Genomic DNA, 26,245 nt, shown 5'->3' with positions numbered 1-26,245 from the left:
CAATGATCTAAATGCGTTGATCAAACCTTAGTTTGATCAACTATGAGGGAAACTTAAATATGTTTCCGAAAAAAATTTTATTCTGCAAGAATTCATCGGAACGGATTTCTTAGTGTTTCCCAACACCTGCCCCTCGGTCCACCCAACCTACTAGGGCTTCTTGCCTAGTCGCAACTAGGACTTTCTGCCCCTCGATCCACCTGACCTACTAGGACTTCCTACCTAATCACAACTAGGACTTTCTGCCTCTCGGTCCATCCGACCTACTAGGACTTCCTACCTAGCCGTAACTAGGACTTTCTGCTTGGTGTCTAGTCCTCTTGATTCAGACACGGGAGTACCCACTTCCTTTGTTTAAGGTTCAACCCACATGGTTAGATCTGGATCATGGCTTTCCGGCGGTTAGTTCGGTGAAGAGTGGTCTCACTCTGATACCACTTGTTGGGTCCTCAAGGATGTCCGTATCTCCACAATGGTATGATATTGTCCACTTTAGGCCTAAGCCCTCATGATTTTATTCTTGGGTTCTCCCCAAAAGGCCTTATTCCAATGGAGATATCTTTCATCCTTTAAATCTATGATCTTTTCCATGTGTTTTAGATGTGGGACTATGTTTACACCCTTGTAACCCAACAGCTTGAAGATGATTTATCCTAAGAGGTAACTAATGCTCACTTTTGAGTTTACATTGGTGTATCTATCCAAATGTGACCCCTACTTTTGTGGTAGCCATGAGAGGCTATTAGCTTTCTATGGAGGCATCTATCATGAGAACCTTGTAATCCCCTAGACTACTACCGTTACTTTGTGATGTCAAATCGGAGTAAACCCCTTACACTCTGTGATAGTTAATAGTATTCTCAAGCGGATTTTGACTACACCCCCTTAAATTTAGTTATTATAGGTCCGGGATCGAAGTTCACCTTTTGGTTCTTCCTCCTCACCTCAAAGTGTGTGGTAATGCCCATTAAGATCTATTAACATGTTAAGTATGCTAACAACTAAACTAAAGACAATATATCATGTGATAAAAGAGATAAATATCAACATATAAATATCAAGTTAATATTCGGTTACTCTCTAATCCCAAAATTAAAAAAAACTACTTCATGAAGATGGAGATACAAGTGGAAGACATAAAGTTAAGCATCCTATAACTCAATGAAAGAGAGAAGACTAAGAAAGTTCAGTCACAGGTATCAATCTTCGGAAGATCTCCTAGCCTCCTCAACGGACGGAATCTTCACGACTACTTGGAAATAACTCTCTTAGGGTTCCCTGTCATGAGAACCCCCTTGATAGGGAAGGGGAGATTCCTTTAATCCCATATATCGTAAAGAGGTGTCTCCTTAATCCTTTTATAGCCTCTAAAATTATTAAATCTTAACGAACTTTCATAAAAACTTAGAGGTGCCACCATCGTACCACGACTATGTTGGAATGCATGGCCTGACTGTGTTGGAATGTACGGCCTGACTGTGTTGGCTTCTGGTCATCATCTGTCAATCAAACATAATCGTGTAAGGGGATATGGCCAGACCATATTCGACCTTGAAATTTTCTCACAGCTGACAACAAAGAGGGCGATAGTGTTAGGGGACACGATCTACCCATGTTTGATGTTGGAAATCCAATTGCTGTTCTGTTGCTCGTCTTCCTCCACAAGTGGTGCACGGTCGTGTTAGGGGACACGACCAGATCGTGCATCATGTTGGAATTGCATACTTCTAAAGTTCTTTATCTCCGATCCAATTTAGTTTTAAATTCACGTTTTATCAATAAAAGCACACAAAGAGTAATTTTCTAAATTAAGAAGATAAAAATAATGTAAAAGCTATAAAAATATATAAAATATGCTCATGTAATAAAATAAATATATACAAAATAATATGAAAAATCTATGTATAAAATATATATTATTAGCATACTATAGTCACATGCAATTACGAAAATACTCAATTGATAATGGATCTAATGGATTGATAAAAGACAAAATAATCGAATATAGTAAATGAATATTGTAGAGATCTAACTATATAAGGTTTATACAAGAGAAAAAAAATACTTATTTATGAACGACATATAATAAACTTGAATACATATAAAAATAGAGAATAAACAAAATAGAATCTACGCTGTCTGGAAATGGCGTTTACACTGACGTCCCCGTTTTCGAAACGCTGGAAAACGTTTCTATCCGTGGAAACTTACAAGAAACGGCGATGAGACGCTCTTCGAGAAGGCGTAGAATTCCCCCGCATATGGAGTCGAGTTCCACCTCGATCTTAGCCCTGTAATCGCGAATGATGGTGACGCGGGCCTCATTCCCGCGGCTCTCTTCCTTCTGCTCGATGGACGAGATGATCCGCCATGAGGCACGGCGGGCGCTGACGACGTTCTTGTATGCCACAGAGAGAAGGTTGCGTTCCTCCACCGTGAGCTCCTCCCCCTGCTCCGCCGCCGCCCTTATCACCTTCTCAATGACTCCACCATCTCCTCATACCTTTCCGCCTGCTCCGCTAGCTTCGCCAGGTACACGTTGTCCTCCCTCGTCCCCACCATCTCTACCGTCGTCTCTGCTGCCGCTCCCGCTGCCCTAATTCGCCAACGAAGAGAGAGAGAAAGCAAGAAGAGAGGAGAACAAGACATCGAACCGCAGACAGGCGAGACGGCTTTTAAAGTGGGAGGCCACAGTCCCATTTCAATTATCATCTTGCAATGCCCTAGCTCATCCCACTGATTAACTATCTACCGTTAGATTAATATTGAATTCGTAAAATTGTTGGATAAGATCCCACGGGATTTGTAATGTCGGCAAGCGGCAGTGGTAGTAAACTTCGACGTTTCTAAAATCTGGAAACTTCAACTATTGTCATTTCTCATTTCCGTTTCTGTGTTTCTCGTTTCTCGTCTCTAAGTTTCCAGATAGCATAGAATAGAATGTATAAAGAAAAGCGATAATATAGATTAAAAAATAAAGAAGTTTTTCAATAATAAAGAGACAAAACCACATAATTTATTCAAATTCAATATAAATTATTTTATTCTATTATAATTTAATTCAGTTTAATCAAGATTTAAAAAATTTAAACTGAGTGAAAATTATTTACATTTTTAACTTCAAATTAAAGTTAAATATCACATAACTCAAATTTGAATATTAATATTTTTGAACTATTCGATTTGTTTGCATCACAAATGAGTTCAAAGGAGTACAGTTGAAAAGGCACAAATTAAAATGCCTTTTTTGGTAATAAGTTAAAATATGTCACCCCTTTGAAGATTTAATAAAAACAGGCGATCATTTGATTTTCCCCCAAACTATTCTACTTTTATCTTAAAATGTGCCTTTAGGTTTCTGAGGCCCTTGTAAGTTGTGCATACCGCGCTGCCGCCGCCGGTGCGAGTTCAGGCGAGAAAAATTTGCATTTTCCGGCTCTCCGTTAACGCTGTCTCTCGAGGACGTTCCGCTACTACCACCGCCTCGGCCGCGGCTGCTGCCGCGGTTGGCGACTGAACTCTGTCGTAGCAGTTTATTACGCCGACAAGGTATCCATAAATGAGATCGTATCCATTGTTTCCTGCTTTAATTCGAAGATGGAGTGTATGTCAGAGATCGAATTCGTCAAATTGGATCCGTATTGCTCGATATTTTTCGTCATATACTCATAATCATCATGATCGCCACCGCTGTTTCAATGGCCAAGCTATCTGGGCTTATTCAAGACTGCGGGTAATTTCCGATCTTCACAATGGGATTTTTCCTCCCAGAACTGCTTCTGATGTTCCTTCCTTGTTCAATCCCCTGTTCTACTCGTCTTCTTCTGACCTACCTGTTCATCCGTACTCATCTTCTTCTGATATACCTGCTGCCGATGAATATATTAGTGGCACAGTAAACGATGGTGGTAAAGGTGGGGATTTTGGCCCTGCTTCGAACAAGATATACGAAGCCATAATGTCCTCCTCAGGCTCAAGTGGAAAATTGGAGGATGCTCTAGATTCTCTTGCCATCGAGCTAACCACTGGACTGGTAGATGAAGTCTTGCAAATGTTGCGTTATGAGGAGAAATTGGCTTTCAGGTTCTTCACCTGGGCAGGCCACCAAGAAGGCTATACCCATGTGCCTCCGACATACAACTTTATGATCGATGTATTGTCAAACACAAGATACAAGTCTAAACAATTTGGTGTTGTGTGTGATATCTTGGACCATATGAAGAGAAGCAGCAAGAAGTCTGTCCCGGTTAATGCCTTGGTGACAATCTTGCAGACCTACACAGAGAAGCACTTGACGCATGTTAGGAAATTTGCAAAGAAGAGAAGAATAAGGATGAAGACTCCACCCGCGACTGATGCATTTAACTTGCTACTGGATGCTCTCTGCAAGTGTTGCCTTGTTAAGGAAGCAGATACAATGTTTCACCGATTGAAGAACAAAGTCAGACCGAATGCAGGAACATACAATATTATGTTTTTTGGGTGGTGTAGAGTGAGAAACCCAAAACAGGCCATTAAACTTCTCGAGGAAATGATTCAGATGGGGCATACACCTGAGAATTTTACATACAATGCTGCAATTGATTCCTTTTGCAGTGCAGGAATGATAAGTGAAGCGGAAGAGCTTTTTGAGTTTATGAGAACTGAAGGATCAACCATATCTTCACCCACTGCCAAGACTTACTCTATAATGATTGTAGCACTCGCAAAGTATGATAAAATGGATACTTGCTTTACATTGCTTAGTGATATGAAAACAAGGGGTTGTCTTCCTGATGTTTCTACCTACAAGGAAATGATTGAAGGGATGTGTTTGGTTGGAAAAATTGAAGCGGCTTATAAGATACTGTCAGAGATGGCTGAGACAGGTTTCCGACCAGATATTCTAACTTATAATTGCTTTTTGAAGGTTCTCTGTGACCTGAAGAAGGATGAAGAAGCTTTATGGCTATGTGATAAGATGATAGAAGCTGGTTGTGAGCCTAGCATTCACACTTATAACATGTTAATGAAAATGTACTTTGAGATGGGTGAACCTGATAGGGCAATTGACACGTGGCAAGAGATGAATAGGAGAGGATGTGCGCATGCTCCAGATACATATTGCATTATGATTGATGGGTTATTTAACTGTCACAGAGCAGAGGAGGCATGTTGCCTTCTCAATGAGATAATAAAACGAAGGATTAAACTCTCCTATTCTAGCTTTGATGCCATTTTGTTGCAATTGTCAGCAATTGGTAATCTCAGTGCCATCCATAGGCTTTCAGAGCATATGAGAACGTTCTATAATATTGCCATGGCTAGGCGTTTTGCAGTACGCGAAAAGAAGAAGAGAATTAGCTTAAGGAGGATATGATTTTTCAGAGGCAAGTTCATGAATTTGCTTTACTATCTCTTTTATATCTGATGAGTTGTTTAGCTACTAATGTCTGATTTGGGATAAGACTGATAGGTTAGTGAAGAAGTGCACATTGGTAAAGAAGGAAAACTAATTTGGACTATGGCCTCTTGTTGTGGCATGCTTGGCAGGTGAATTTTCTTTATCCAGTCATGTTAAAAGAACAAGTTGATCTCAGAGATGAGTTCTTTGGTCTACTGCTGATGTGAGAATTAGTGGTTACCTTCCTGATGCTTCGATCTACAAGGAAATGAGCGAAGGGTTGTGTTAAGATGGAAATGTTGATGCAGCTTACAAGGTATCGTCGGAGTGGCAGAGACAGGTTTCTGACCAGATATTCTAATTTATAATTGCTTTCTGAAAATAAGGATGAAGAAGCTTTAATACCATGCAACAAGATGGTGGAGCTGATTGTGAGCCTCCCATTTATACTAATAACACATTGGAGATGGGTGGTCCAATTGCCATGTGAAATGACATGGATAGGAGAGGATGTGCACAAGTTACAGAAGCACTTGGTATTATGTACTGCTACCGAGCAGAGGACCAGCCATTGCAAGTTTGTCTCAATGCCTATTGTCTGCGCCTATAGATCAGTTCACTTGTTCGTCAATTCAAATGATTGGGACAAAATTAGATAAAGATCCCCCTATACCAGATGTAAGTCATGATTCAGAAGCAAGCTTTTTGTAGTAATACTGAAAGTCATACACATTCAAATTGATTAAAATGAATTTCATAATTGTCACAGAATAAACATGCAGTGTATTGTGACAAAGCTAGTTAAACGTTATGCAATGAGGAAAACTAAGGATGACGACCTGAATGAAGCAGAAATAAACTACTGCTTAAAGATGGGTTTTTGAGATTTTGTTTGATGGTTTTATTCTTTATGTCGTTTGCTGTCTTATGTATTTATGTATATGTTTTAATTGCTTGAAGTTCAAACTTTAACATGTGCACTAGTGAATTTGTTCATTATGTTGTATGCTGTCGTATGTATATATGTATATGTTTTAATTGCTTGAAGTTCAAAGTTTAACATGCGCACTAGTGAATTTGTTCTTTATGTTGTATGCTGTCGTATGTATATATGTATATGTTTTAATTGCTTGAAGTTCCATCTGCACTAGTGAATTTATTCTTTATGTTGTTTGCTGTCTTATGTATATGTTTTAATTGCTTGAAGTTCAAACTTTAACATCTGCACTAGTAAACGGTCCGAGCCGATGGTGTGGGTGGACATCCAGAGAGGGAGGCAAAAGGGAACACAACACAAGGTGAACATAGAGAGAGGAGAGGGAAAGGTGAGGTGAGGTGAGGTGAGATAAGTGGGGGGCATTGGTCGAGATTAGAACTAATTGGATTTGTTAAATACTTCCTACTAATTGGATTCAATCTAATGTTCGAGATTAAAACTAATTGCTGGGATTGATGTGTTAGGTGGCCGGATAGCTAGATGGGCTGAGGGTGAGTGAATAGTGAGTTTTAAAATAATTAATACTTACATATTTGCTAATAATTTAGAAAAGTCAATTAATGAAAAATAAAAAAGGAAAGAAAATAAGCACTAACACATTTGATGTAATATAGTTCAAAATCTTTGTTACTATTTTATGATCTATAAACCTTTGATAAATTTTCATTGATTTTTTTTTTCTTTTCAAACTTCTTATGGAGGTGAAGCATTTGTTACAATCCTTCTTTACAAGATTACCAATGAAACTAAGAAAACTAAGTCTAAAGCTAACATAGGAAGAGCTTAGAATATGAATACAATAAAGTTTAAATGTCAACTATCAAATTGTTATTTGGAATACATGAATTATTAAATAAAAATGATAAATACTTACAATAATTTTTTATTGATCTTGTTTTTGTTTGTTGATCTTGTTCTTCTTACTTGTCATCGGAAGGACGTTACAGATCGAACAATCTTTCACTATTCACGAATCAAATTCCTATCGATAATGGATGTTCCTCCTTCGGAGAGATTTTCGCAAGACCCACAACTTTTGAAAATATTCTATCGCCTCTCTCCGAAACTTGGACACACACTTTTATAAAGAAGGGAGAGTAATGGGATAAGTCAAGAGGAAAGTGGACAGTTTTGGTAACTGCTCACGTTGTCCATTGCTCCCATTGCCAACATCTCCCATTTGTCCAAGTCAAATCATAAAGATCATATAGCCACGAAGACTAATTAGTTACAAAGACTAAATAGAACATCCAATTCATATATTAGGAAAAATAGTTCATGTGACATCAAGCATTCTAAGCGATTAATGTTAAGAAAGCTGTTACACCTTACATAACCGCTCTTTCAAACAAATTGGATACATCAACATTTTACATTTATCCTAGATTAAATCATTTACATTAATATAAACATCTCTAATCCCTTATAATGACTACTATGTCAAGAGCATGTTCATAATATCTTCATTCAATATAATTATTCACAATTATATTTTATGTACTGAATGAAAATGTAATTGGTCGACTAATGAATAAATGTCAAAGATGTAAATATATTTTAATCTTCCTTTTTAGCTAAAATCTATTTATTTTAATCAGTCGCTTTTATAGTCATGTTCTACAGACTAAATCATATATAGTCAATATGATACATGGTAAAGTAGCAGACCCTGATTAGAACTTCAAGAAGACAACTAAATAATCACTTATAGTAAAATTGAGATTAACTCATAATCTCAAAGGTCTCACATAGTAGAGAAGTAGGGATCCATTCTCCTACTATCTTTATTGTCGCTATTGTACATGTGGTATGAATCACATGTTACGATGTTATTCTTTTTACTAATAAAGAGCGCATGTTATTCTCAAACATCGTACAGATTTCGATCTAGACATTCCTAATGCTTAATCCTGAATTTATCTCATAAATTCTAATCTAGGTTTTTTGCAGGTTTAGTAAATTGTGAATTCATTGACTCCAATCATTATTAATTCACATATGATCTTATCTTGATACAACTATCAAGGTGACTCCAACTTATAGGTATGTCTCTATTCACAAGTTCATTAGCTGTCCCATAAGTAATAATCTTACCTCTATTTATACTTAACAAATAGAGATGATTGTCCATATAAGAGGACCAATCTCAACCTGCCAACATGCTATCGAGACTTTATCCAAAATGTCACAAAAACATATACACTGAATAAATCATGATATTTTATAAACAATCATCTTATAATATTTGATTATTTTGTAATATGTTACATTCTCCGAAGTCTCAAAGACTTCACATGTTCTTGAAATGACTCTCTAGTTAATGACTTAGTAAAAGGATATGCAAACATAGCACATATAGAGTTATACTCAAGAATTATCTTTTTCTTAGCATTTATATCTCTTATAAAACTATACTTTATAGCTTGCCTTTGCTATGATATTTGGGATCTTTAGAAAAAGCTATCACAGCTTGATTATCACAGTACACTGTAACAAGACTCCCACTATCCTCAGTAATATTCAGATGGTTTAGGAACATTCATAACCAGACGATTTCTTGCACAGTCGCTGAACAAGCCACATATTCAGTTTCCATTGTCGACAACGCTACACAAGTCTGCTTCTTGTTGTTCCATGAGATGGCTCTAGCATTTAGCAAGAATGTATAGTCAAATGTGGATTTTCTATCATCATGATTTTTTGCCCAATCTGTATCTGTATAGCCTTTCAAGTTTATATTAGATCCTTGAAAATAGAAACAATAATTTGTTGTCCCTTTAAGATATTTGAATATCCTCTTCACCGCTTTCCAATGTCTCGATCCTGGGTTTGATTGGAAACGGCTAACTAAGCCAACAACATAGCTGATATTAGAATGTGTACACAACATAGTATACATCAAACTATTGAGATCATCCCGATGCAATGCGTGTGTTTATACATTTCGCAAACGTACGCAGTGGAAATATGCAAATAATTAAACTAATTATTATCACAACATACATACAAAACAGGAAATAATGCATGGCAAGAAATTAAAATTTTACAGAATAGTAAATAATTCTGCGTAACTCATTGATGACGTTGAGCGATATTGACATCAATCGAGTGGTCCTTGTCGAAGTCCCGCCTCTACTGGTGATCCACGCTAAGCTCTCGTATGGACGGCTTCGGAAGCCATGAGCCACGTCATCATCCTTGGTACTAGTTGATGATCGATAATGATCGATTCGAGAGAAAAGTCTAATTTCAAAAATCACGCAACAACGTTTGTTGCGATCATTTTCTGGGGCTTTCTAACTATCACCGAGAATCATATTTCTGATATAGTTTTTTGGTGATTAACCTGTTAATTTGAGGGTGTCCTAAGGCAATCGCCTTACGGTTATACTATTTATTGGATAAATAACAATTCACTATTTGAGTGCACATTCCATATGTGTTTGATTGGATCTTAAACTCAAATACTGAATGTCCGAAATATGATTCATAGCGTGAGAGAATTTATGATTGGATCACAACTAGTGAGCATCTCTGCACGTGTAATTATGAATGTATTGAAATTATCCCTAGTCGAGGATTGATAAGCACGGACATCATCGATTTTGTCGAGACTAACACGTTTTGAACTCCTTGGTTAGCCAAGCAGCTGATCTCACTGCTGTCGACATTAAATGTTGAGAGTTAAACGTGGATGCTGGTTAAAGGTAACCAGTTTATTGGAGTGACCTATCTTGAGACTTCATATGGTTCTATTCGTATGTCAATGAAGATCTCAATGTAGCTTAAGTGCGAGTTTTCTTTGACTTGCGGTATTCAAGTCACCTTGGTCATGGAGGCTTATACTTTGACATCTTAAGCAAGCATCTCTGAGGAAGTGTGGATCCGAGATGATTGGGTATAAGTTGAAGTGTTCGAAGGTATTTGAATAGCCCACAAAGGATTCACCACTCCTTGAAAAAGGAGACGTATACCTTGCGGCCGCCTGTCAGGATTGTTACTAAAAGTATTTGGTCAAAGCATTATATGTCAAGCGTATGAGACTCTTGGACACATGTACAAGTAACTTGAATCCACAAGATAAGAAAGCAACTTAGGCTAGGTGTGACGTAGTCAGCCTAGTGGGGACCGACACATAGACAATGTCCTGAACCAAACGGGTATAAGACGGTGAAAGGAACGAGACACGATTCAGTGTAGCTGCTGAAAGGTTTAGAAGATGTTCTGAAATTAATCGTTGATTTTCCAATCAATTGGGGATCATGATGTACTACTAGGTGCCACTCATGATCGTTCCATAATTAATGGTTAATTACGGATGACCAACATAATCAGGAACCTATTGAGTCACACGCACTACAAGTTCTCCGAAGGACTTAAAACGAGTTTGAGAATTGGATTCTTAGAATGAGAGAAATAAAATTTGGTTGGACTGGACAAAAGATAATATGATGGAACTCGTCTCACAAAGACGAAATGAACGAATTTGATTTCGTTCAAATCAGAGGTCGTTTGATTAGTGAATCGAACGATTCGATTTTGAACCAACTTGGTTTGATTCATGATGAAAAAAGTTTTGCAAAACGGAAAGGATGAGGAATTCGTCTTGCGAAGACGAATCGAACAAAACTAGTTTGGATTAAATCGGAAGACATTTGGTTACTGAATCAAGCGAACCAAAATGAACCTGATTCGCTATAGTAACCTTAATAATCAAACCTGGTTTGATTTATTCCTTTACTTTTGGTTTTCTCCTGATTTAGCCAACCGGTTCACGTGGATCGCCAGCATGGTTGCCGCGCTCTTCTTCTCCACACGAGAAAGGAAATCGCGACGGCTTGCCCTAACGCTCCGTTTACTTGGAGGGGCGGAAAGGAAAACTGAGGAAAGTTTTCCTCCGTAATTATCCATCCTCTGTTTACTTTTATAAATTTTGACGAGAGGAAAGAAATGGAATACATCGGCTGATACTTTTTCCCTCAAAAACCGTCTCTCCCAAATCGGGCGGAAAGCGAGAAAGGAAAGAAAAATTACCTTTTTCTCCCAAACTTACGCGCGACGAGCACGGCGGTTGAGGACGCGGCGTCGACTACTCCGTCTCTCCCAAATCGGTCTTGGTGTCGAGGACGCGGTTGAGGTCGTAGGGCCGGCCGGAGCGCTCGAAGAGGTGCGAGGTGATGAAGGTGAAGCGGCGGGCGTCGTAGAGGTTGGTCCAGTAGCAGAGGGGCATGAGGATGTAGATGACGACGATGTAACCGGCGAGGACGTTGAAGAGGACGAAGGCGGGGGCTGCTATGGGGCTGCCGAGCATGGCGGCGGTGGCCCAGTCGAAGGCGACGGCGCCGACGCCGACGCCGACGCCGACGCCGAGACCTCTCATGCCGGAGCCCATCTGTTGGATCGGGATGGAATCCTTCCAAATGAGGCAGAGGATCGAGATGGTGAGGAGGACGTGCTCCTTGATGTTGAAGGGGCCGGGGTTGAGGGAGAAGGAGCAGTTGAGGAGGGGGATTCTGATGATCGTCGGCGGCCGCCGTGCCATCGGTCGCCGTCGCGGAGAAGGAGCCGCCGCGGCTCCTGTTCGCCGGCGATGAGGACGGCAAAGACAAGGATGACTTCGATGATGAAGATGGCTTCGCGGAGAAGAAGCTTCGGTGGGTATTTTAGACCATAAAAATAAATTTTATTTTCTTTTCTTTCGTCAGGTAAACGGATAAAGATGAGGATGGATTTTATCCACCTTCCCTCTCTTTTCCTTCTCCCTAGGTGTGTTTCATCCATCCGCCATCCACTCTTGCAAGTAAACATAGCATAAAGGAATCGCATGAACGCGATTTAAGAGGTGGGCTAAGGCGGTGTGGAACCCTAGCCCTGTTGTTCTTCTCCATTGCGATAACGGCGCCGAATCACGATTAGGGTTGGTAAAAAAGCTCCTATTCATCTTCTCCTCCCCTCGCACGGTGCCGAATTTGTCCTTCCCACGCGCACGCGCTGGTGGTTGATCGCACGCGTCTCGCCGGAGAAACAAGGAGCCAAAGCCCCTGTTCTTCTTCCTTGTGAGGCCGACACTACAGCGTCGCCTTCCTTCGCCGAAGAGGAAGAATTCATCGCCGCCTGTGAGAGAAGCACGAGCTGCCAGATCTGTTGCTCCGTCCAGCTATGATCGCGACTCGCCGCCGGCTGCGATTGCGTCTCTGTCTGACTAGGATCGCACCTCCCTGCTGGCTGTAATCCCGCCCGAGCACTCGTTGGACGCAAGCAAGAAAACAAAGGATCGGCAGTGGCTATACTTCATCTTTCCCGGTGATGTGCTGCCGTCTTTTGCTTGCCGGCAATGTGGAGGAGATGAAGCCAGAAGCCCTGTTTTTGGTGTGCTGTTGCTGTGTGAAAAACAAGGGAATGTTCCCTGTTTCCAACAGTGTAGGAGAGGGAGAGAAAACTGTGTATTGGTTTACAACTTGTGAAATTTGTGTAGAATAACCGTCAAGCTGCTGTTGGGAATTTTACCATTAGAATTCATTATCTGATCGTTGGAATTTGTTTCCAGTCATCGGATAGGTTTTTTGACAGTTGTAAACGTATAGACACGCGCATTGCACCGGGACGATCCCAACACAACCTTTGTCCGCCGATTTAGGACAAATTGTTGGAACCTTTCCGACAAGGATGGAATAATTTTTGGAACGCTTCATAAGCTCCAGGATACGGTAAATCCTGACAACAAAATGCTACGGTTAAACCCAAACTTCTAGTAGCGTATTTATGGTGGTCGTAAAATAATTTTTCGACCATCTAGGATGTTCTGATAACATCATCAAAAGTCTCCTTTTCGACAGCGACCTTGAGAAAACAAGGGCAGCGGCGGCATAATAAAAGAGAGGGAGAAATCATTGCTCACAAGAGGGAGGATGGCAGCACGGTTCTTCTCTTCGCATCATAGACAATCAAAATCACCGAAGACGTTGTCAACTTGGTTTGGTTCATGATGGAAGAGATTTTGGTAGAATGGATCTTATAAGAAGTTTCGTCTTGTGAAGACGAAGTGAACAAAATTAGTTTGAGTCAAATCGGAGGTCGTTTGGTTGTTGAACCAAGCGAACCAAATTCGAATCGATTTGCTACAGTAACCTAGTTTGAACCCGATTTAATAGAAATCGGGTTTTCACCGGTTCAGTTGGGTTTAACTTGGTTTTTTGGGTTTAAAAGCTCTGTAGCTTTCTCAAAACCCTTAATCGCGATTTAATCCCTATTCCTCTCTTTGTTCCCAACCGCGTGGCGCCGAAGTCTTCTTCCCAACGCTGTGCGCACGTCGTTGCTCTCACTTGCCGTCCACGCGAGGGAGCTGTTGTAACTGTTGGCTGCCCCAAAAACCTTTAAGCGCCGACCACTGCCTATCGGGTTTGCTAGCAGGCTGCCGGAGGAGCAACGGGAAGGAGAAGCAAATCCTAGCAGCAATTCAAGATTCTCTTCCTCTCTGATCACTGCGGGTCGGTGCTCTCTGCTCGCCAGAGAAACAAGGGAATCACCGCGGGTGTTAGGTGCTCTCTGCACGCCGGAGAAACAAGGGAATCACCGCGGGTATTCGGTGCTTGCTGCTCGTCGAAGCTCTTTCTTGTTCCTCTGTTTTTGCTGTGATGAGCAAGGCCACCGGAGCTCCCTTCTTTTTCTGCTGCATTTCCTCTTCTGCTCTGTTGATTGCCGTGAGAAGCCGGAGCTGGAGATAGGTTCTATTGTTGCTATGAGGAGACAATTGGTTTGCCTCCCTGTTGTGGAAAACCATAGAAGACAATAGAAGAAGGAGAAGGAAGAATTGGTTTTTCTTTTTCCCTTTTAGGTTCTGTTTCGGGCATGTAAAACCTCATTTCGGTTGTGTAAAGAGAAAGGGATTGTATTAGGTTTGTCGTCGAAATCCTGTGCAGTCATCGAAAATTATTTCAGTCATTGAATAGGTTATTCGGACGCCATCAACCTACCTCGGTCGTTTGACGATCGTATACTATCTTCTCGGAAGCTTGTAAAGCTTCCGGAGAATTTTCCATCGTGATCGGGAAAAGTTTCCGATTGGTTGTCCATTATCCGTGGTTAAAGGTTGACTACCTTAAACTACATCAAGAATATGATTCTTAATGATAGTTAGAAATTCCCGGAACGATTGCGACAAACATTGTTGCGTAGTTCTCAGAATAAGACTTCTCTCGATTCGATCGTTATCGATCATCGGCTAGTATCGAAGACGATGACGTGACTCGCGACTTCCGAAGTCGTCTAGATGGGAGCTTGGCATGTTCAGTCAGCGTTGGAAGCACATCGATGGGATGATATGGTGGTGCCCGAAAGGACTTCCAGACGCCCAAATCAGCCTTTATAAGCAGCTGTGAAGGGGAACCCTAACATCAACTTCATATGCTTCTACGATGACCTCCTACGCGCAAACAGCCAATCCAGAATGTCGTCGTAACGTCGAGAAGCTGCGTCGATTTCTGTGCTACAACTATATTCCTGTAGTCGGTAAATTTACTTATTTGCTTGTGTATTTAATCTCTTAGGACGTTAACAGTTTATCGTTCCTAACCAATTTTGTAAAGTGAAAAACTCATTCTCGTAAGAGGGGAATTTCATAGTGAATTACCCCTTGGAAATGATCACAGATAATGGGTCTTGGAGTAGCAGTCTATAGTTGTGAACTAAGTAAATAAAAGTGTTTTTATTTCTTACTTTCCGCTGCACTTTCTATTTTTGCATATTTTTGTACTTTGATTTTCGCACGAATTTGTTAACGAGTGAAAAAAATGATAAAGCGCTATTCACTCTCCCTCTAACACTCTAACTCGATCCTACAATTGGGGACAGAGTGAGGGGTGCTCGAATTTAGTGCTACCACTAATCGAGCTTATTCGATTTTTCACTCTATTTTTTTTATTTTCATTTCTTTCGCACTACTAATCTAAAATCAAGTCTTGGTACATTTTTTATATTTTCCTTTATGCAAGATAAATAACCCATCAAGAAGGCTATAGCACCTCCATACCTCCACTATTTTCAAGAGAAGACTTCATCTACTGGAAGGGAAAAATAAAGTATCACCTCAAAAAGTAGGTGGAGATGTGGATTGTGATCCAGACAGAGTTCACACTTCCAATTAACAACGACGACATTCCATAGCTTTGCGAAAAGTGGGACACAGCTACAAAGCGTAAGATTGAGGCTGACACTAAAGCAACCCAAACACTCTAATGCGGTCTCACATGTTAGGTTGCAAGGTTGCAAACATAGTCCCACATCTAAAACACATAGGAAAGATCATGAGTTTAAAAGGATGGAAAGTATCTCCATTGGCATGAGGCCTTTTGGGTAGAGCTCAAGAGCAAAAACCATGAGGGCTTATGCTCAAAGTGGACAATATCATGTCATTGTGGAGATATGGACATTCTTTTAGACCCAACAAGTGGTATCAGAGCGAGCTCGCTCTTCACCGGACTAACCACCGGATGAGTCATGATCCAGATCTAACCATGTGAGGACCCTCGGGGAAAACAAAGGAAGTAGGGGAGGTTCGGACCATGAGGAACATGGCAGCCGGATCATGAGGGACATGGCAGCCAGACCATGAGAAATGACAGCCGGACCATAAGAAATGGTAGCGGAGCTTCCAGTGGTCCTTTGTTTGAGGGGAGGATTGTTGGGTTGCAAGGTTGCAAACATAGTCCCACATCTAAAACACATGAGAAAGATCATGGGTTTAAAAGGATGGAAAGTATCTCCATTGGCATGAGGCCTTTTAGGTAGAGCCCAAGAGTAAAAACCATGAGGGCTTAGGCCCAAAGTGGACAATATCATGTCATTATGGAGATACGGATATCCTTTTAGACCCAACATCACAAAGGAAGACCCAATCGGGTTAGTCCCTTCATAAGTGCGAAAGACTTATGTGACAAGCTCATTGAGCTGCATGATGGAACTTTAGACACCAAAGTGAGCAAGCACGATCTTCTATTGAATAAACTTTACAACATAAAAATGCAAGAAGGTGAATTCGTGAGTAGGCTACACGCACAAATTCAAAATCTATTCAATGGACTCCATACCATAAGACAACCCATGGAGAACCAAGATGTCATCAGGTATGTATTGAAAGCATTCCCTAGGAATACCTTGTGGGCATCAATAGTTGATGTGTATAATGTCTCCAGGGTTCTTTCAAAAATTAAATTGGATAAACTTTTTTAGAATTTGAACTGCCCGAATAAACTAATGCCAATTCAATCGAAAAAGGGATTGATCTTGTTGCAAGTCAAACCAAGGATCAAAAGATGAGACGAGGAATTGAGGAAGAATCCAAAGATTCATCGGATTCTAAAAGAAACGCCGAGGTTGCTACTGAACTAGTTAATCTAGTTCAGAAAATATTCAAGAAGAAGGTAGAGTTCAAAGATCTAAGATGAAGAAAGTGATCCAGAAGGCTAACTCAAATAAAACACCAATCAACAAGGCTGAAATCATCTGCTACGGTTGCAATGAGAAGGGGCATTTCAAGGTCGATTGCCCTAATCAAAAGAAGGAGCGTAAAATAAAGAAGAAAACTCTAAAGGCCACCTGGGATGAGTCCTCCTCAAAAGACTAAGAGGAGGAAGCAAATACAATCTTCCTAGCTCTCCCAGCAAGAGAGGAGATTGCTGAGACCAAGACCTAACCAAACAGAGTCAAAAACTAAATCAGATTCAAGCCATGGATCTGTATCTGATTTAGAAGGTCCCAATAGCACTGTAAGTAATAATTTAACAGATAAATTATATTCAATAATTTACTATTTGACTAAGAAACTGGTAAAGTCCAGTGTTCAAGTTAATGCTCTCCAAAAGGAGGCAGCACTCTTCAAGGAAAAAGTTAACATCAGCTTGTCAACTGAAAATGTTTAAGCTGAAATGTCAACTCAAGTCCAACTTGAGAAAGAAAATTCCAATCTAAAACTTCAAGTTGACAATCTGAAAAGATCTTTGGAAAAATTTACTTCGATCTCCAAGCATCTTAATATGATGCTTGGAACTCAAAGGGCTATCTACAACAAATCTGGACTTGAACACAAAGCCAGATATAGATCTTATTTATCTCTAGTAAATCAAATTAAGAAATCCTGAGTCCAAGCATGGTTCCTAAGTCCAGCCTGGCCAATCCAGTTGGACTGAACCAATATTGGGTTCTCAAGGATCAAATATACTATTTAATCATTCCGAGTAGGGGTCATGATCTAAGGGGATCCAAAACCATACTTGTTAGATAAAACTTATTTGATTTGAATTTTTTATTTTTGTCTTTTTATTTTTTTTAAACTTAGATTAAACCTAGGTTAGTTAAGAACACAAATTTGAGTAATACTTGTCCAATCTAGTACCAGGGTGGGGTGAGATGATAGTAAGCTAGGGAAATCCAGTTTAAGTAGTCAAGTGGGGTAAGGAATACCCTATTTGGTTTACTTAGCTGAGTGGAACTAATCAAAACTATCTCACCAAATCCTAGATTAGTTAGATTAAAGTTCTTTTCCTAAATTAGCTAAGTGTATAATTTTTCGATCTAGTTTTATCTTAGAAGGTGGTCGTTGTTTCGATACCCAAGAAGGCCCCTGTGCCTTGCCATTACCTGGAAGTTAATTTTTGAAATGTATACTTAGTTTATCAACGATTAAACTTGAATCTAACCCAAGGTTAATCAAATCTTAGATAATCATAATTTAATTAATTAAGATAAAAAAATTAAAAAACTATCTCACATAATCCATAGGAATAATTGTTTGATAATCTAGAAATAGATGATATGGAAGTTAAGTACAATCAATCTACTTTTTAACTCCACATTAGATCCAAACTAAGTATCTTATGTGTAGGAACATAAAGATTTGAACCAATGGATGTTGAATAATGAATGCTCCAAATACATGGCTGTAGATAGATCAAAATTTATAAAGCTAAAGTTCAAGAATCTAGGATCTGTTGCTTTCGAGAACAATGGAAAACTTAAAGTAATCGGAATAGGTAACATCGAACTAAACTCTAACTTCATTATTCGCAAAGTATTATTAATAGACTAATTTAAATTTAATATGTTAAGCATTAATCAATTATGAGATGCTGGATATTTAGTTAGATTTAACAAATCAAAGTGTATAATTGCGAACATAGAAAATCATAAAATAATACTTAAGGGAATTAGAAAAAATAACATATACAAAATTGACCTACCAAGCTCCTCAACTAAGTGTCTATTGACACAACAAGAGGAAATCAAGCTGTGGCATAGGAGACTGGGTCACACTCATACTAGACTCATCTCAAAGATGAGTCAAAATGGCTTAGTTAAGGGTCTACCTAAGTTAATCACCCTAGAAAATATAATTTGTAATGCTTGCCAACAAGATAAACAAAAAAAATCAACTCACAAAGTAACCAACTTGAACCAAACAAATTTCATACTTGAATTATTACACTTAGACCTCTTTGATTTATATAGGACTAAGTCATTAAGCGAAAATCAGTACTGCTTAATAATAATTGATGATTACTCTAGGTTCACTTGGGTAAAATTTTTAAAAATTAAGGATGAAACTTATGAAAAATTCACAAACATATGTAAACTAATAGAAATAAAATGGAATTAAATTAAAAGAATAAGAAGTGACTATTGTGAAGAGTTGGAAAATGCTAGGTTTAATGAGTTTTGCAAGTTAATGGATACCACCATGAGTTTTCATACTCATTTACCTGCTACCCCCTAGGGATGGACCTTTTGGTGATCCCTACTCACATATCGCATTAGATATATCATGAATTCATACTTTTTTAGAAGGAGAAGGTCCCTACAGTGATCCAGTTTCCATCAGTCAGACTTCGAGTACAGGACTATGTTCTGTATAGAATCTTAATGACTTGCACTCTGCCCTTGACTACCATAGATGTCGCGATGATGCAACTTTTTTTATATATTTATTTTATATGCACTACATTATAAGTTAGACATAGATATTAGTTTACATATATTTCATATCATCATCATCTTTTCATCTAATGTCACCACTAGCAGGAGGGTCAATATGCCCTACTATCACATTTTGACTTCACTCCTAGCATCACTTGGGTTTGACATCACCTCAGGTAAAGTCAAACTAGCTAGTGAATTTAACATGTTAAGTATTAGAAACTTCTCCTTAGTCGGAGTCCATATAGATGAGGATGAGATCTTGTCCTGGAGACGGGGGAACCAGCTTCAGCCACAACCGACAGCTGAGGACGAGGAGGACAACATCGACTTAGCTGACCTTCTTCAGATCCCTCCACCTCCATCTCCTATCACTCTAGAGCAAAGAGTGATCAAACTTGAGGAGTTAGTCACTAGTCTATAGTAGACAGTGACCAGTCAGTATGAGAGTCTAGAGGAGCAAGTTAAAGCAAGGCATGCTGAGATGATGGACATGCTCAGATCTTGGGGCATGAGCCACCTTCATCCACCTCCCAAATAGACCCCATTAGTTATAGCTTATTTTATTATTGAGTTGTATTTTGACTTTAGTGGTACAATATTGACTCTGACTCATTTACTATTTAGTTCATTAACTTATATTTTCTTATAGCATTTCCTTCGCAATTAGGAATGTATTTGGTATACGAAGTATAAATTTTTAAAACATCTCTTTTCATAATTTTTTTTAACTCATGATTTTTAAATCTACTATTACTTAGTTTTTAAAATATTTTCAAAATTATATTTATCTTTGAAAAGTTTAGTTCTAAATTTTTTTATTTCAAAACTAAAAGATAAAATTTGGCCTTTGTCTAGGCACTCCTAGTAGAGATCATGCACCTATAGATTTAGACTAACCGCATCTTACAAAGCACACTAGATATAACTTACTTGTGTATTGTGAAACTTAGAACGGTGTGAGATGCATATGATAAAAGTCTAAATTTTCGATGCTTATGTCTATGTATTAAAATAAATCTAGGCTAAAAATAAAAACATGGATCAAGTTAAGTGTTCTTGTTTAGTAAAGGCTAGCTGAAATGATACACTTAAACTTGATTAACTTGGTCAAGCTGCTATATTCTAATAGTCATCCAATACTAATAAGTTAGACATATCTCTAAAGGATAAATTTTTTTATCTAAGTATTTTTTATATATTATATAAAGGGCATTCTTGGACTCAAATCTAATTTTTAGTGTGATTGATTTTATGGTTTCAAATGTTAAAAAAAACACTTTCAAGTTGTTAAACAGTTATTTTTGATTATATCAAAGGGGAGAGTATGGTAAAGTTAAGTTGAAAAAATTTTAAAATTGACTTGAAATTTTTATTTCAAAATGTTTGCAAATTTTTTAAAATAATTTGACTAAAAATTTTTATTTAACTAAAAATTTTTATTTCAAATGTTTGCAAATGATTTCAAAATTAATTTCAAAATTATTATTTTAAAATGTTTACAAAATACTTTCAATGTTTGCAAAATATTTTCAAAAGATTAAGTATGACTTGGATGGTTTTGTAGGGTCCCCAATGATGTCTGCATCTCCACAATGACATGACATTGTCCACTTTGGGCCTAAGCTCTCATGGCTTTGCTCTTGGGCTCTCCCCAAAAGGCCTCATGCCAATGGAGATACTTTCCATCCTTTTAAACCCATGATCTTTCCCATGTGTTTTAGATGTGGGACTATGTTTGCACCTTTACAACCCAACAATCCCCCCCTCAAATAAAGAACCACAGACCCCCCTCAAACGGAAAGCCTCCGTTTTGATGTCTGAATCTTCGACCCACCAGGACTTCCTGCCCCTCGGTCCACCCTGACCTACTAGGACTTCCTGCCCAGCCGCAACCAGGACTTCATGCCCCTCGGTCTACCCGACCTACTAGGACTTCCTTCCCAGCCGCAACCAGGACTTCATGCCCCTCGGTCTACCCGACCTACTAGGACTTTCTGCCCAGTCGCAACCAGAACTTCATGTTCCTCGGTCTACCTGACCTATTAGGACTTCCTGCCCGGTGTCTGGTCCTCTTGATTCAAACACGGGAGCCCCTACTTCCTTTGTTTTTAAGGTTCAACCCACATGGTTAGATCCGGATCATGGCTCATCCGGCGGTTAGTCCGGTGAAGAGCGGCCTCGCTCTGATACCAATTGCAGGGTCCACAAGGATGTCTGCATCTCCACAATAACATGATATTGTCCACTTTGGGCCTAAGCTCTCATGGCTTTGCTCTTGGGCTCTCCCCAAAAGGCCTCATGCCAATGGAGATACTTTCCATCCTTTTAAACCCATGATCTTTTCCATGTGTTTTAGATGTGGGACTATGTTTGCACCTTTGCAACCCAACAGGTTTTTAACTAAATTGATAAAGTAAAAAGAACCATGTCAAGTTCAAGGGGAGAAAAAAATAGGTCTTTTTTTTTAAAAAAATCTCTAAGTAGACCTTAACTTAAAAGGGAGAATCTTGAGTTAAAGGGGAGTCAAAATTTTAAAATTTTGAATTCTTATTATTGACTTAGAAATTTGTGATGATTATTTCTATTAAACCAATTGTTTACTTAACTTAAAACCTAGGTTATCATAATCAAAAATAGGGAGATTATTGGTGTAGGGAGCACCAGATGATCAAATCTGATTTTTGATAATAGCAAAGGGTTCAAGTTAAATTTGAGAAGTGGACTAATGAGCTAAATTGAGTGTACAGATAACACAAGAAAGTTCTAGTCTTGGCTAGACAAAGAAAGTCCTGATCTAAAGGATTGAGCAAGGAAGACTTGGTTTGGAGAATTGGACAAGGAAGTCCTGATATGGAGGATTGGGCAAGGAAGACCTAGTTTGGAGGACTGGACAAGGAAGTCCTGGTCAGGAGGATTGGACGGAAAGTCTTGGCAAATCAGAGCACCAGGCGGAGAGTCTAGACGGGTTTGGAGGATCGAACGTCTAGCAGTTGAAGTCCTGAGGGTCGAGGATCAAGGCTAAGCAAAAGTCCAACTGGTTTGGAGGATCGGGTTGGCAAAAGGTAACTTCTCTTGAGTGAAGTGGGTGAGGATACTTTCCCAATAAGGGAAACAGTAAGCGTTGATCTAACCTAGGTTTCACTGAAAATCTAAAGTCAAAACCAAACAGTTTACCAAAACTATTCTCTTCCTGTTTATTTTATTTCTAGACTAACTTGTAATTCAGGAAAGGAGGGGCTAAAACTTATAATGTGTTCCAGACACCCTTGTTGGATCTAGGCGATCGGACAGTCCAGGCACCTGGAAGAGATCCAAGCTATCGGACGTCAACCGAATGGGCCAGCGAGACGGATGAGGTGGTAGAGTCCCAGTGGTCGAGACACCTCAACCTCCAAGTGCCCGGAGAGGTTCCAGGTGTCCAGATCTGGATAAGACTTTATAAAGTCAAAGTTAATCCGACAACCTCCACGTCAGCATCTAGGCGCCCAAAAGATATCGGCTTGGCGTTAGAAGTGAATCGACGGGATGATGTGGAGGCGCCTGGAAGGACTTTCAGGCGCTCGGATCAACCTTTATAAACAGTTGCGAGGGAAAACCCTAACATCAACTTCATACGCTTCTTCAATGACCTCCTGCATGCAAATAGTCAATCTAGAACATTGTCATAACGTTGAGGAGTTGCACCGACTTCTGTGCTATAATTCTATTCTTGTAGTCGGTAAATTTACTTATTCGCTTGTGTATTTAATCTAATAGTTTACCATTCCTAACCAATTTTATAAAGCAAAAAATTTCTTATTGTAAGAGGGGAGTTTCATAGTAAATTGTCCATCGAAAATGATCATGGATAATAGGCCTTGGAGTAGCAGCCTATGGCTGTAAACCAAGTAAACAAAAGTGTATTTATTTCTTACTTTTCGCTGCACTTTCTATTTTCACATATTTCCATACTCTGATTTACGCATGAATTTGTTAACAAGTGAAAAAGTGATAAAGCATTATTCACCTCCCCTCTAGTATTTAAACTCGATCCTACATAGAGTCCTATGGTATTGGATACTTTGACGATTGACATTAGGCCAAGTGAGAGTATGTTATATTTGAGAGGTGTACTAAGACAATCTTCTTAGATAATATACTATTTATTAGATAAATAAAATTACTATTTGAGTATACATTCTCTATATATTTAATTTGATTTTAAACTCAATTACTGAGGTTCACAATATAATGCATAACATGAGAAAATTATGATTGGATCACAATTAGTGAATATCGTTACATGTATAATTATGTACGTATTGAAATATTTCCTAGTCGATGAATTGATGAGACTAAACATCATCGATTTTGTGACACTAACATATGTTAAACTTCTTAGTTTTACTAAACAGTTGATCCTAACTGGCTGAAAACATTAGGATGCTAAGAGTTTGTTGGTGCGGGAAGCACCAGATGATCGAACCTTGGTTTTGATAATGACACGAGGTTCAAGTTAAGCGTGTTGTTGGACTAACAAGCTGATCTAGTGTGCAGGGAGCACAGGTAAAGTCCAAGTTGAGGCTAGGCTAAAAGCAAAAGTCCTAGTTGGAGGCTAGGCAAGGGCAAGTCCTGACTGGAGGATCAGGCGGAAGACTTGGCAGGTCAAGTGCACCAGGTGCAAGTCCATACAGTGTCGAAAGATCGGGAAGCATGGCCAAAGTTCAAGCCGGTACAATCAAGAGGATCAGAGGTTTGTTGAAGTCTAAGCGATCAAGAGGACCGAGTTCTAGTTGTAAATTCCTGGGGGCCAAGGACCACAGCTGAGCAAAAAGTCCAACAAGTTTGGAGGACTTGGTTGGCAAGTAAGGTAATTTCTCCCGAGAGGAGTGAGTCAGGACGCGTTCCTGAGTGGAATTATAGGCATTGGTCTAACCCAAGATTTCACTGAAAATCTGATGTTAAGACCAAGAAACAGATGAAGTCTTTGACTCCGGGCAACCTTATTCGAAGTTCAAGTCGACCGAAAGTTCTAGTCGACCGGAATATGGATTTCAGGTGACTCAAGATCGGATAAATGCAGCAGAAGTTAAAGTCTATTAAGACCCTCCACATCAGCACAGAGTCAACCAGAATGGAGATTCCAGTCGACAGGAAGGCCGAGTCAGCTGCAAGGATAGTGGATCAGTGGTCTACGTGGAGTCGGCCAGAACGAGGTTCCAATCGATATGAATGTCTTAATAAAAGCACTTCGAACAGAGGCTTCTCGACAACAATTAAGAAGCAATTCAAGTCAAGTCACGTCGAGCCGACGACACCCTGAGCGAGTAGTAACATCCGTCCAGTCGTTGTAACGCTGGAATCGCTCTAGAAAGAAGATCTTCAAACTCTGACTTTTGGGTAACGATTTCATTTGTTGTACTTGTTAATACGATAAAGTTTTTATTGATTTCTTATAAATTGTTACAACTTATTTTCGTACGTAAACAATCACATATTGTGGGTCTTGAAGTAGCAACCTTTGGCTGTGAACCAAGTAAAAATAAACATGTCCTTGTGTGCTTGTTTATTGTTTTTATTTCCGCTGCATATACTCAATTTATGAATGAGCACGATTATCGATACAAATTTTTGAAATCGGAAAAAATCGCTATAAGCGCCATTTGCCCCCCCCCCCTCTAGCGCTTATCCGATCCTACAATTGGTATCAGAGTGGAGTTCTCGAATCTAGTGCAACCATTGATCGAGAAAGTTTTCAAATTGATTTCAGATTTTTATCAAAAGTTTTCAAAGTTTTTTAAAAATTTATTTTATATTTTTATCCCGCACTACTAATCCAAGACCAAGTCTTGGAATGCTTTTATGCTTTTTTGTGCGTGCTAGAGTAATGGCTCACTAGGAAGGCTTCAGCACGGCAAAACCACCTCTGTTCTCAAGGGAGGACTTCACCTACTAGAAAGGTAGGATGTGTTGGTGCAATATTGCCCCAAGTGATTTGGATTTTAATGTTTGGTTAAAATGAGTTTAAGTTAGACAATGTTGGTGATCTAACTTGTATAGTTTGAGTCCACAGGAAAGTCCAGTTGAAAGACTTGGCAAAGGATGAAGCCCCGGAGGCGAAGCCTCTTGGCAAAGGATAAACTCCCGGAGGCATGGCGCCTCTTAGCAAAGGGAGACTTAGCACGACGAAGCTGAGGAAAATGTCTCAAGCTAGTGCAAGGAAGGGCACAAGACTTGTGGAAGGCATTTGAAGGTTTGCGTCAAGGCTGAGGGCTGAAAAAGAAGTTGAATGGGGAGTTTCAGCTTGAGCAGTCGACTGGCCCTTGGAGCAGTCGATTGATGGTTGATCAGAAGTACACACAGAGGTCACAGAGAGATCAGTCGAATGGAGCAATCGACTGGTGTACGGAAAAATATAAAAATAACAAACGACGTTGAAGAATATATACTTCTTATTCATCATTTTTCTTTGGCAATTCTCTGACCTTGTAAAGCTCCTACTCTTCCTCCTACTTCACTAATCAATCATGTAAATGGAAGAGATCAGTTTGTGAGGGTTTTCTCCACCTTCGAAGCGTGCTTCGAAAAGGAAGGTTTTCATAGTAAAAAGGATTAATTTTGTTCTTATCTTTAACAAAATCTTTTAATTATATCTCGCTAATATTTAATGAGATTCCATAATTAATATTTTGTTAATTTTAACAAAATTAATTCACAAAATTTTATAATAAAATTTTGTACGAGAAGAGACGAAATTTCTTAGCGGAAATTCTTATAAAAAATTTCTTTCTTATCCGAATTTTTCCCGAAAAAATTCTAAATAAAATTCCAGAAATTTTCTTTTATAAATAGAATTTCCTATCCAAAATTTCTCACAGAATTCTTTTTAGAATTCTTTCAGAATTCATCCGGAGGTC

The 26,245-nt window shown here is 39.2% G+C and overlaps 1 protein-coding gene across 1 annotated transcript; it reads left to right on the top strand.

Moving 5' to 3' along the window:
* The first annotated feature begins 3,425 nt into the window (after positions 1-3,425).
* LOC141844335 (pentatricopeptide repeat-containing protein At1g73400, mitochondrial) lies at positions 3,426-6,355 on the top strand. Its single transcript, XM_074732371.1, has 2 exons — positions 3,426-6,061; positions 6,153-6,355. Exon 1 carries the CDS (start codon positions 3,560-3,562, stop codon positions 5,357-5,359), a length of 1,800 nt encoding a protein of 599 aa, XP_074588472.1. The 5' UTR covers positions 3,426-3,559; the 3' UTR covers positions 5,360-6,061; positions 6,153-6,355.
* The last annotated feature ends 19,890 nt before the right edge of the window (positions 6,356-26,245 follow it).

Source organism: Curcuma longa, chromosome 13 (assembly GCF_044706935.1).
Source record: "Curcuma longa cultivar G26 ecotype Majalengka, Jawa Barat chromosome 13, ITB_CL_G26_1.1, whole genome shotgun sequence".
Classification (NCBI taxonomy): domain Eukaryota; kingdom Viridiplantae; phylum Streptophyta; class Magnoliopsida; order Zingiberales; family Zingiberaceae; genus Curcuma; species Curcuma longa.
Note: the sequence above shows the minus strand (reverse complement) of the source record. Positions and strands in the feature narration are given on the sequence as shown.

Excerpts from the sequence above, each read along its gene's own strand:
- LOC141844335 (XM_074732371.1), top strand. The coding sequence starts at position 3,560 with ATGAGATCGTATCCATTGTTTCCTGCTTTAATTCGAAGATGGAGTGTA.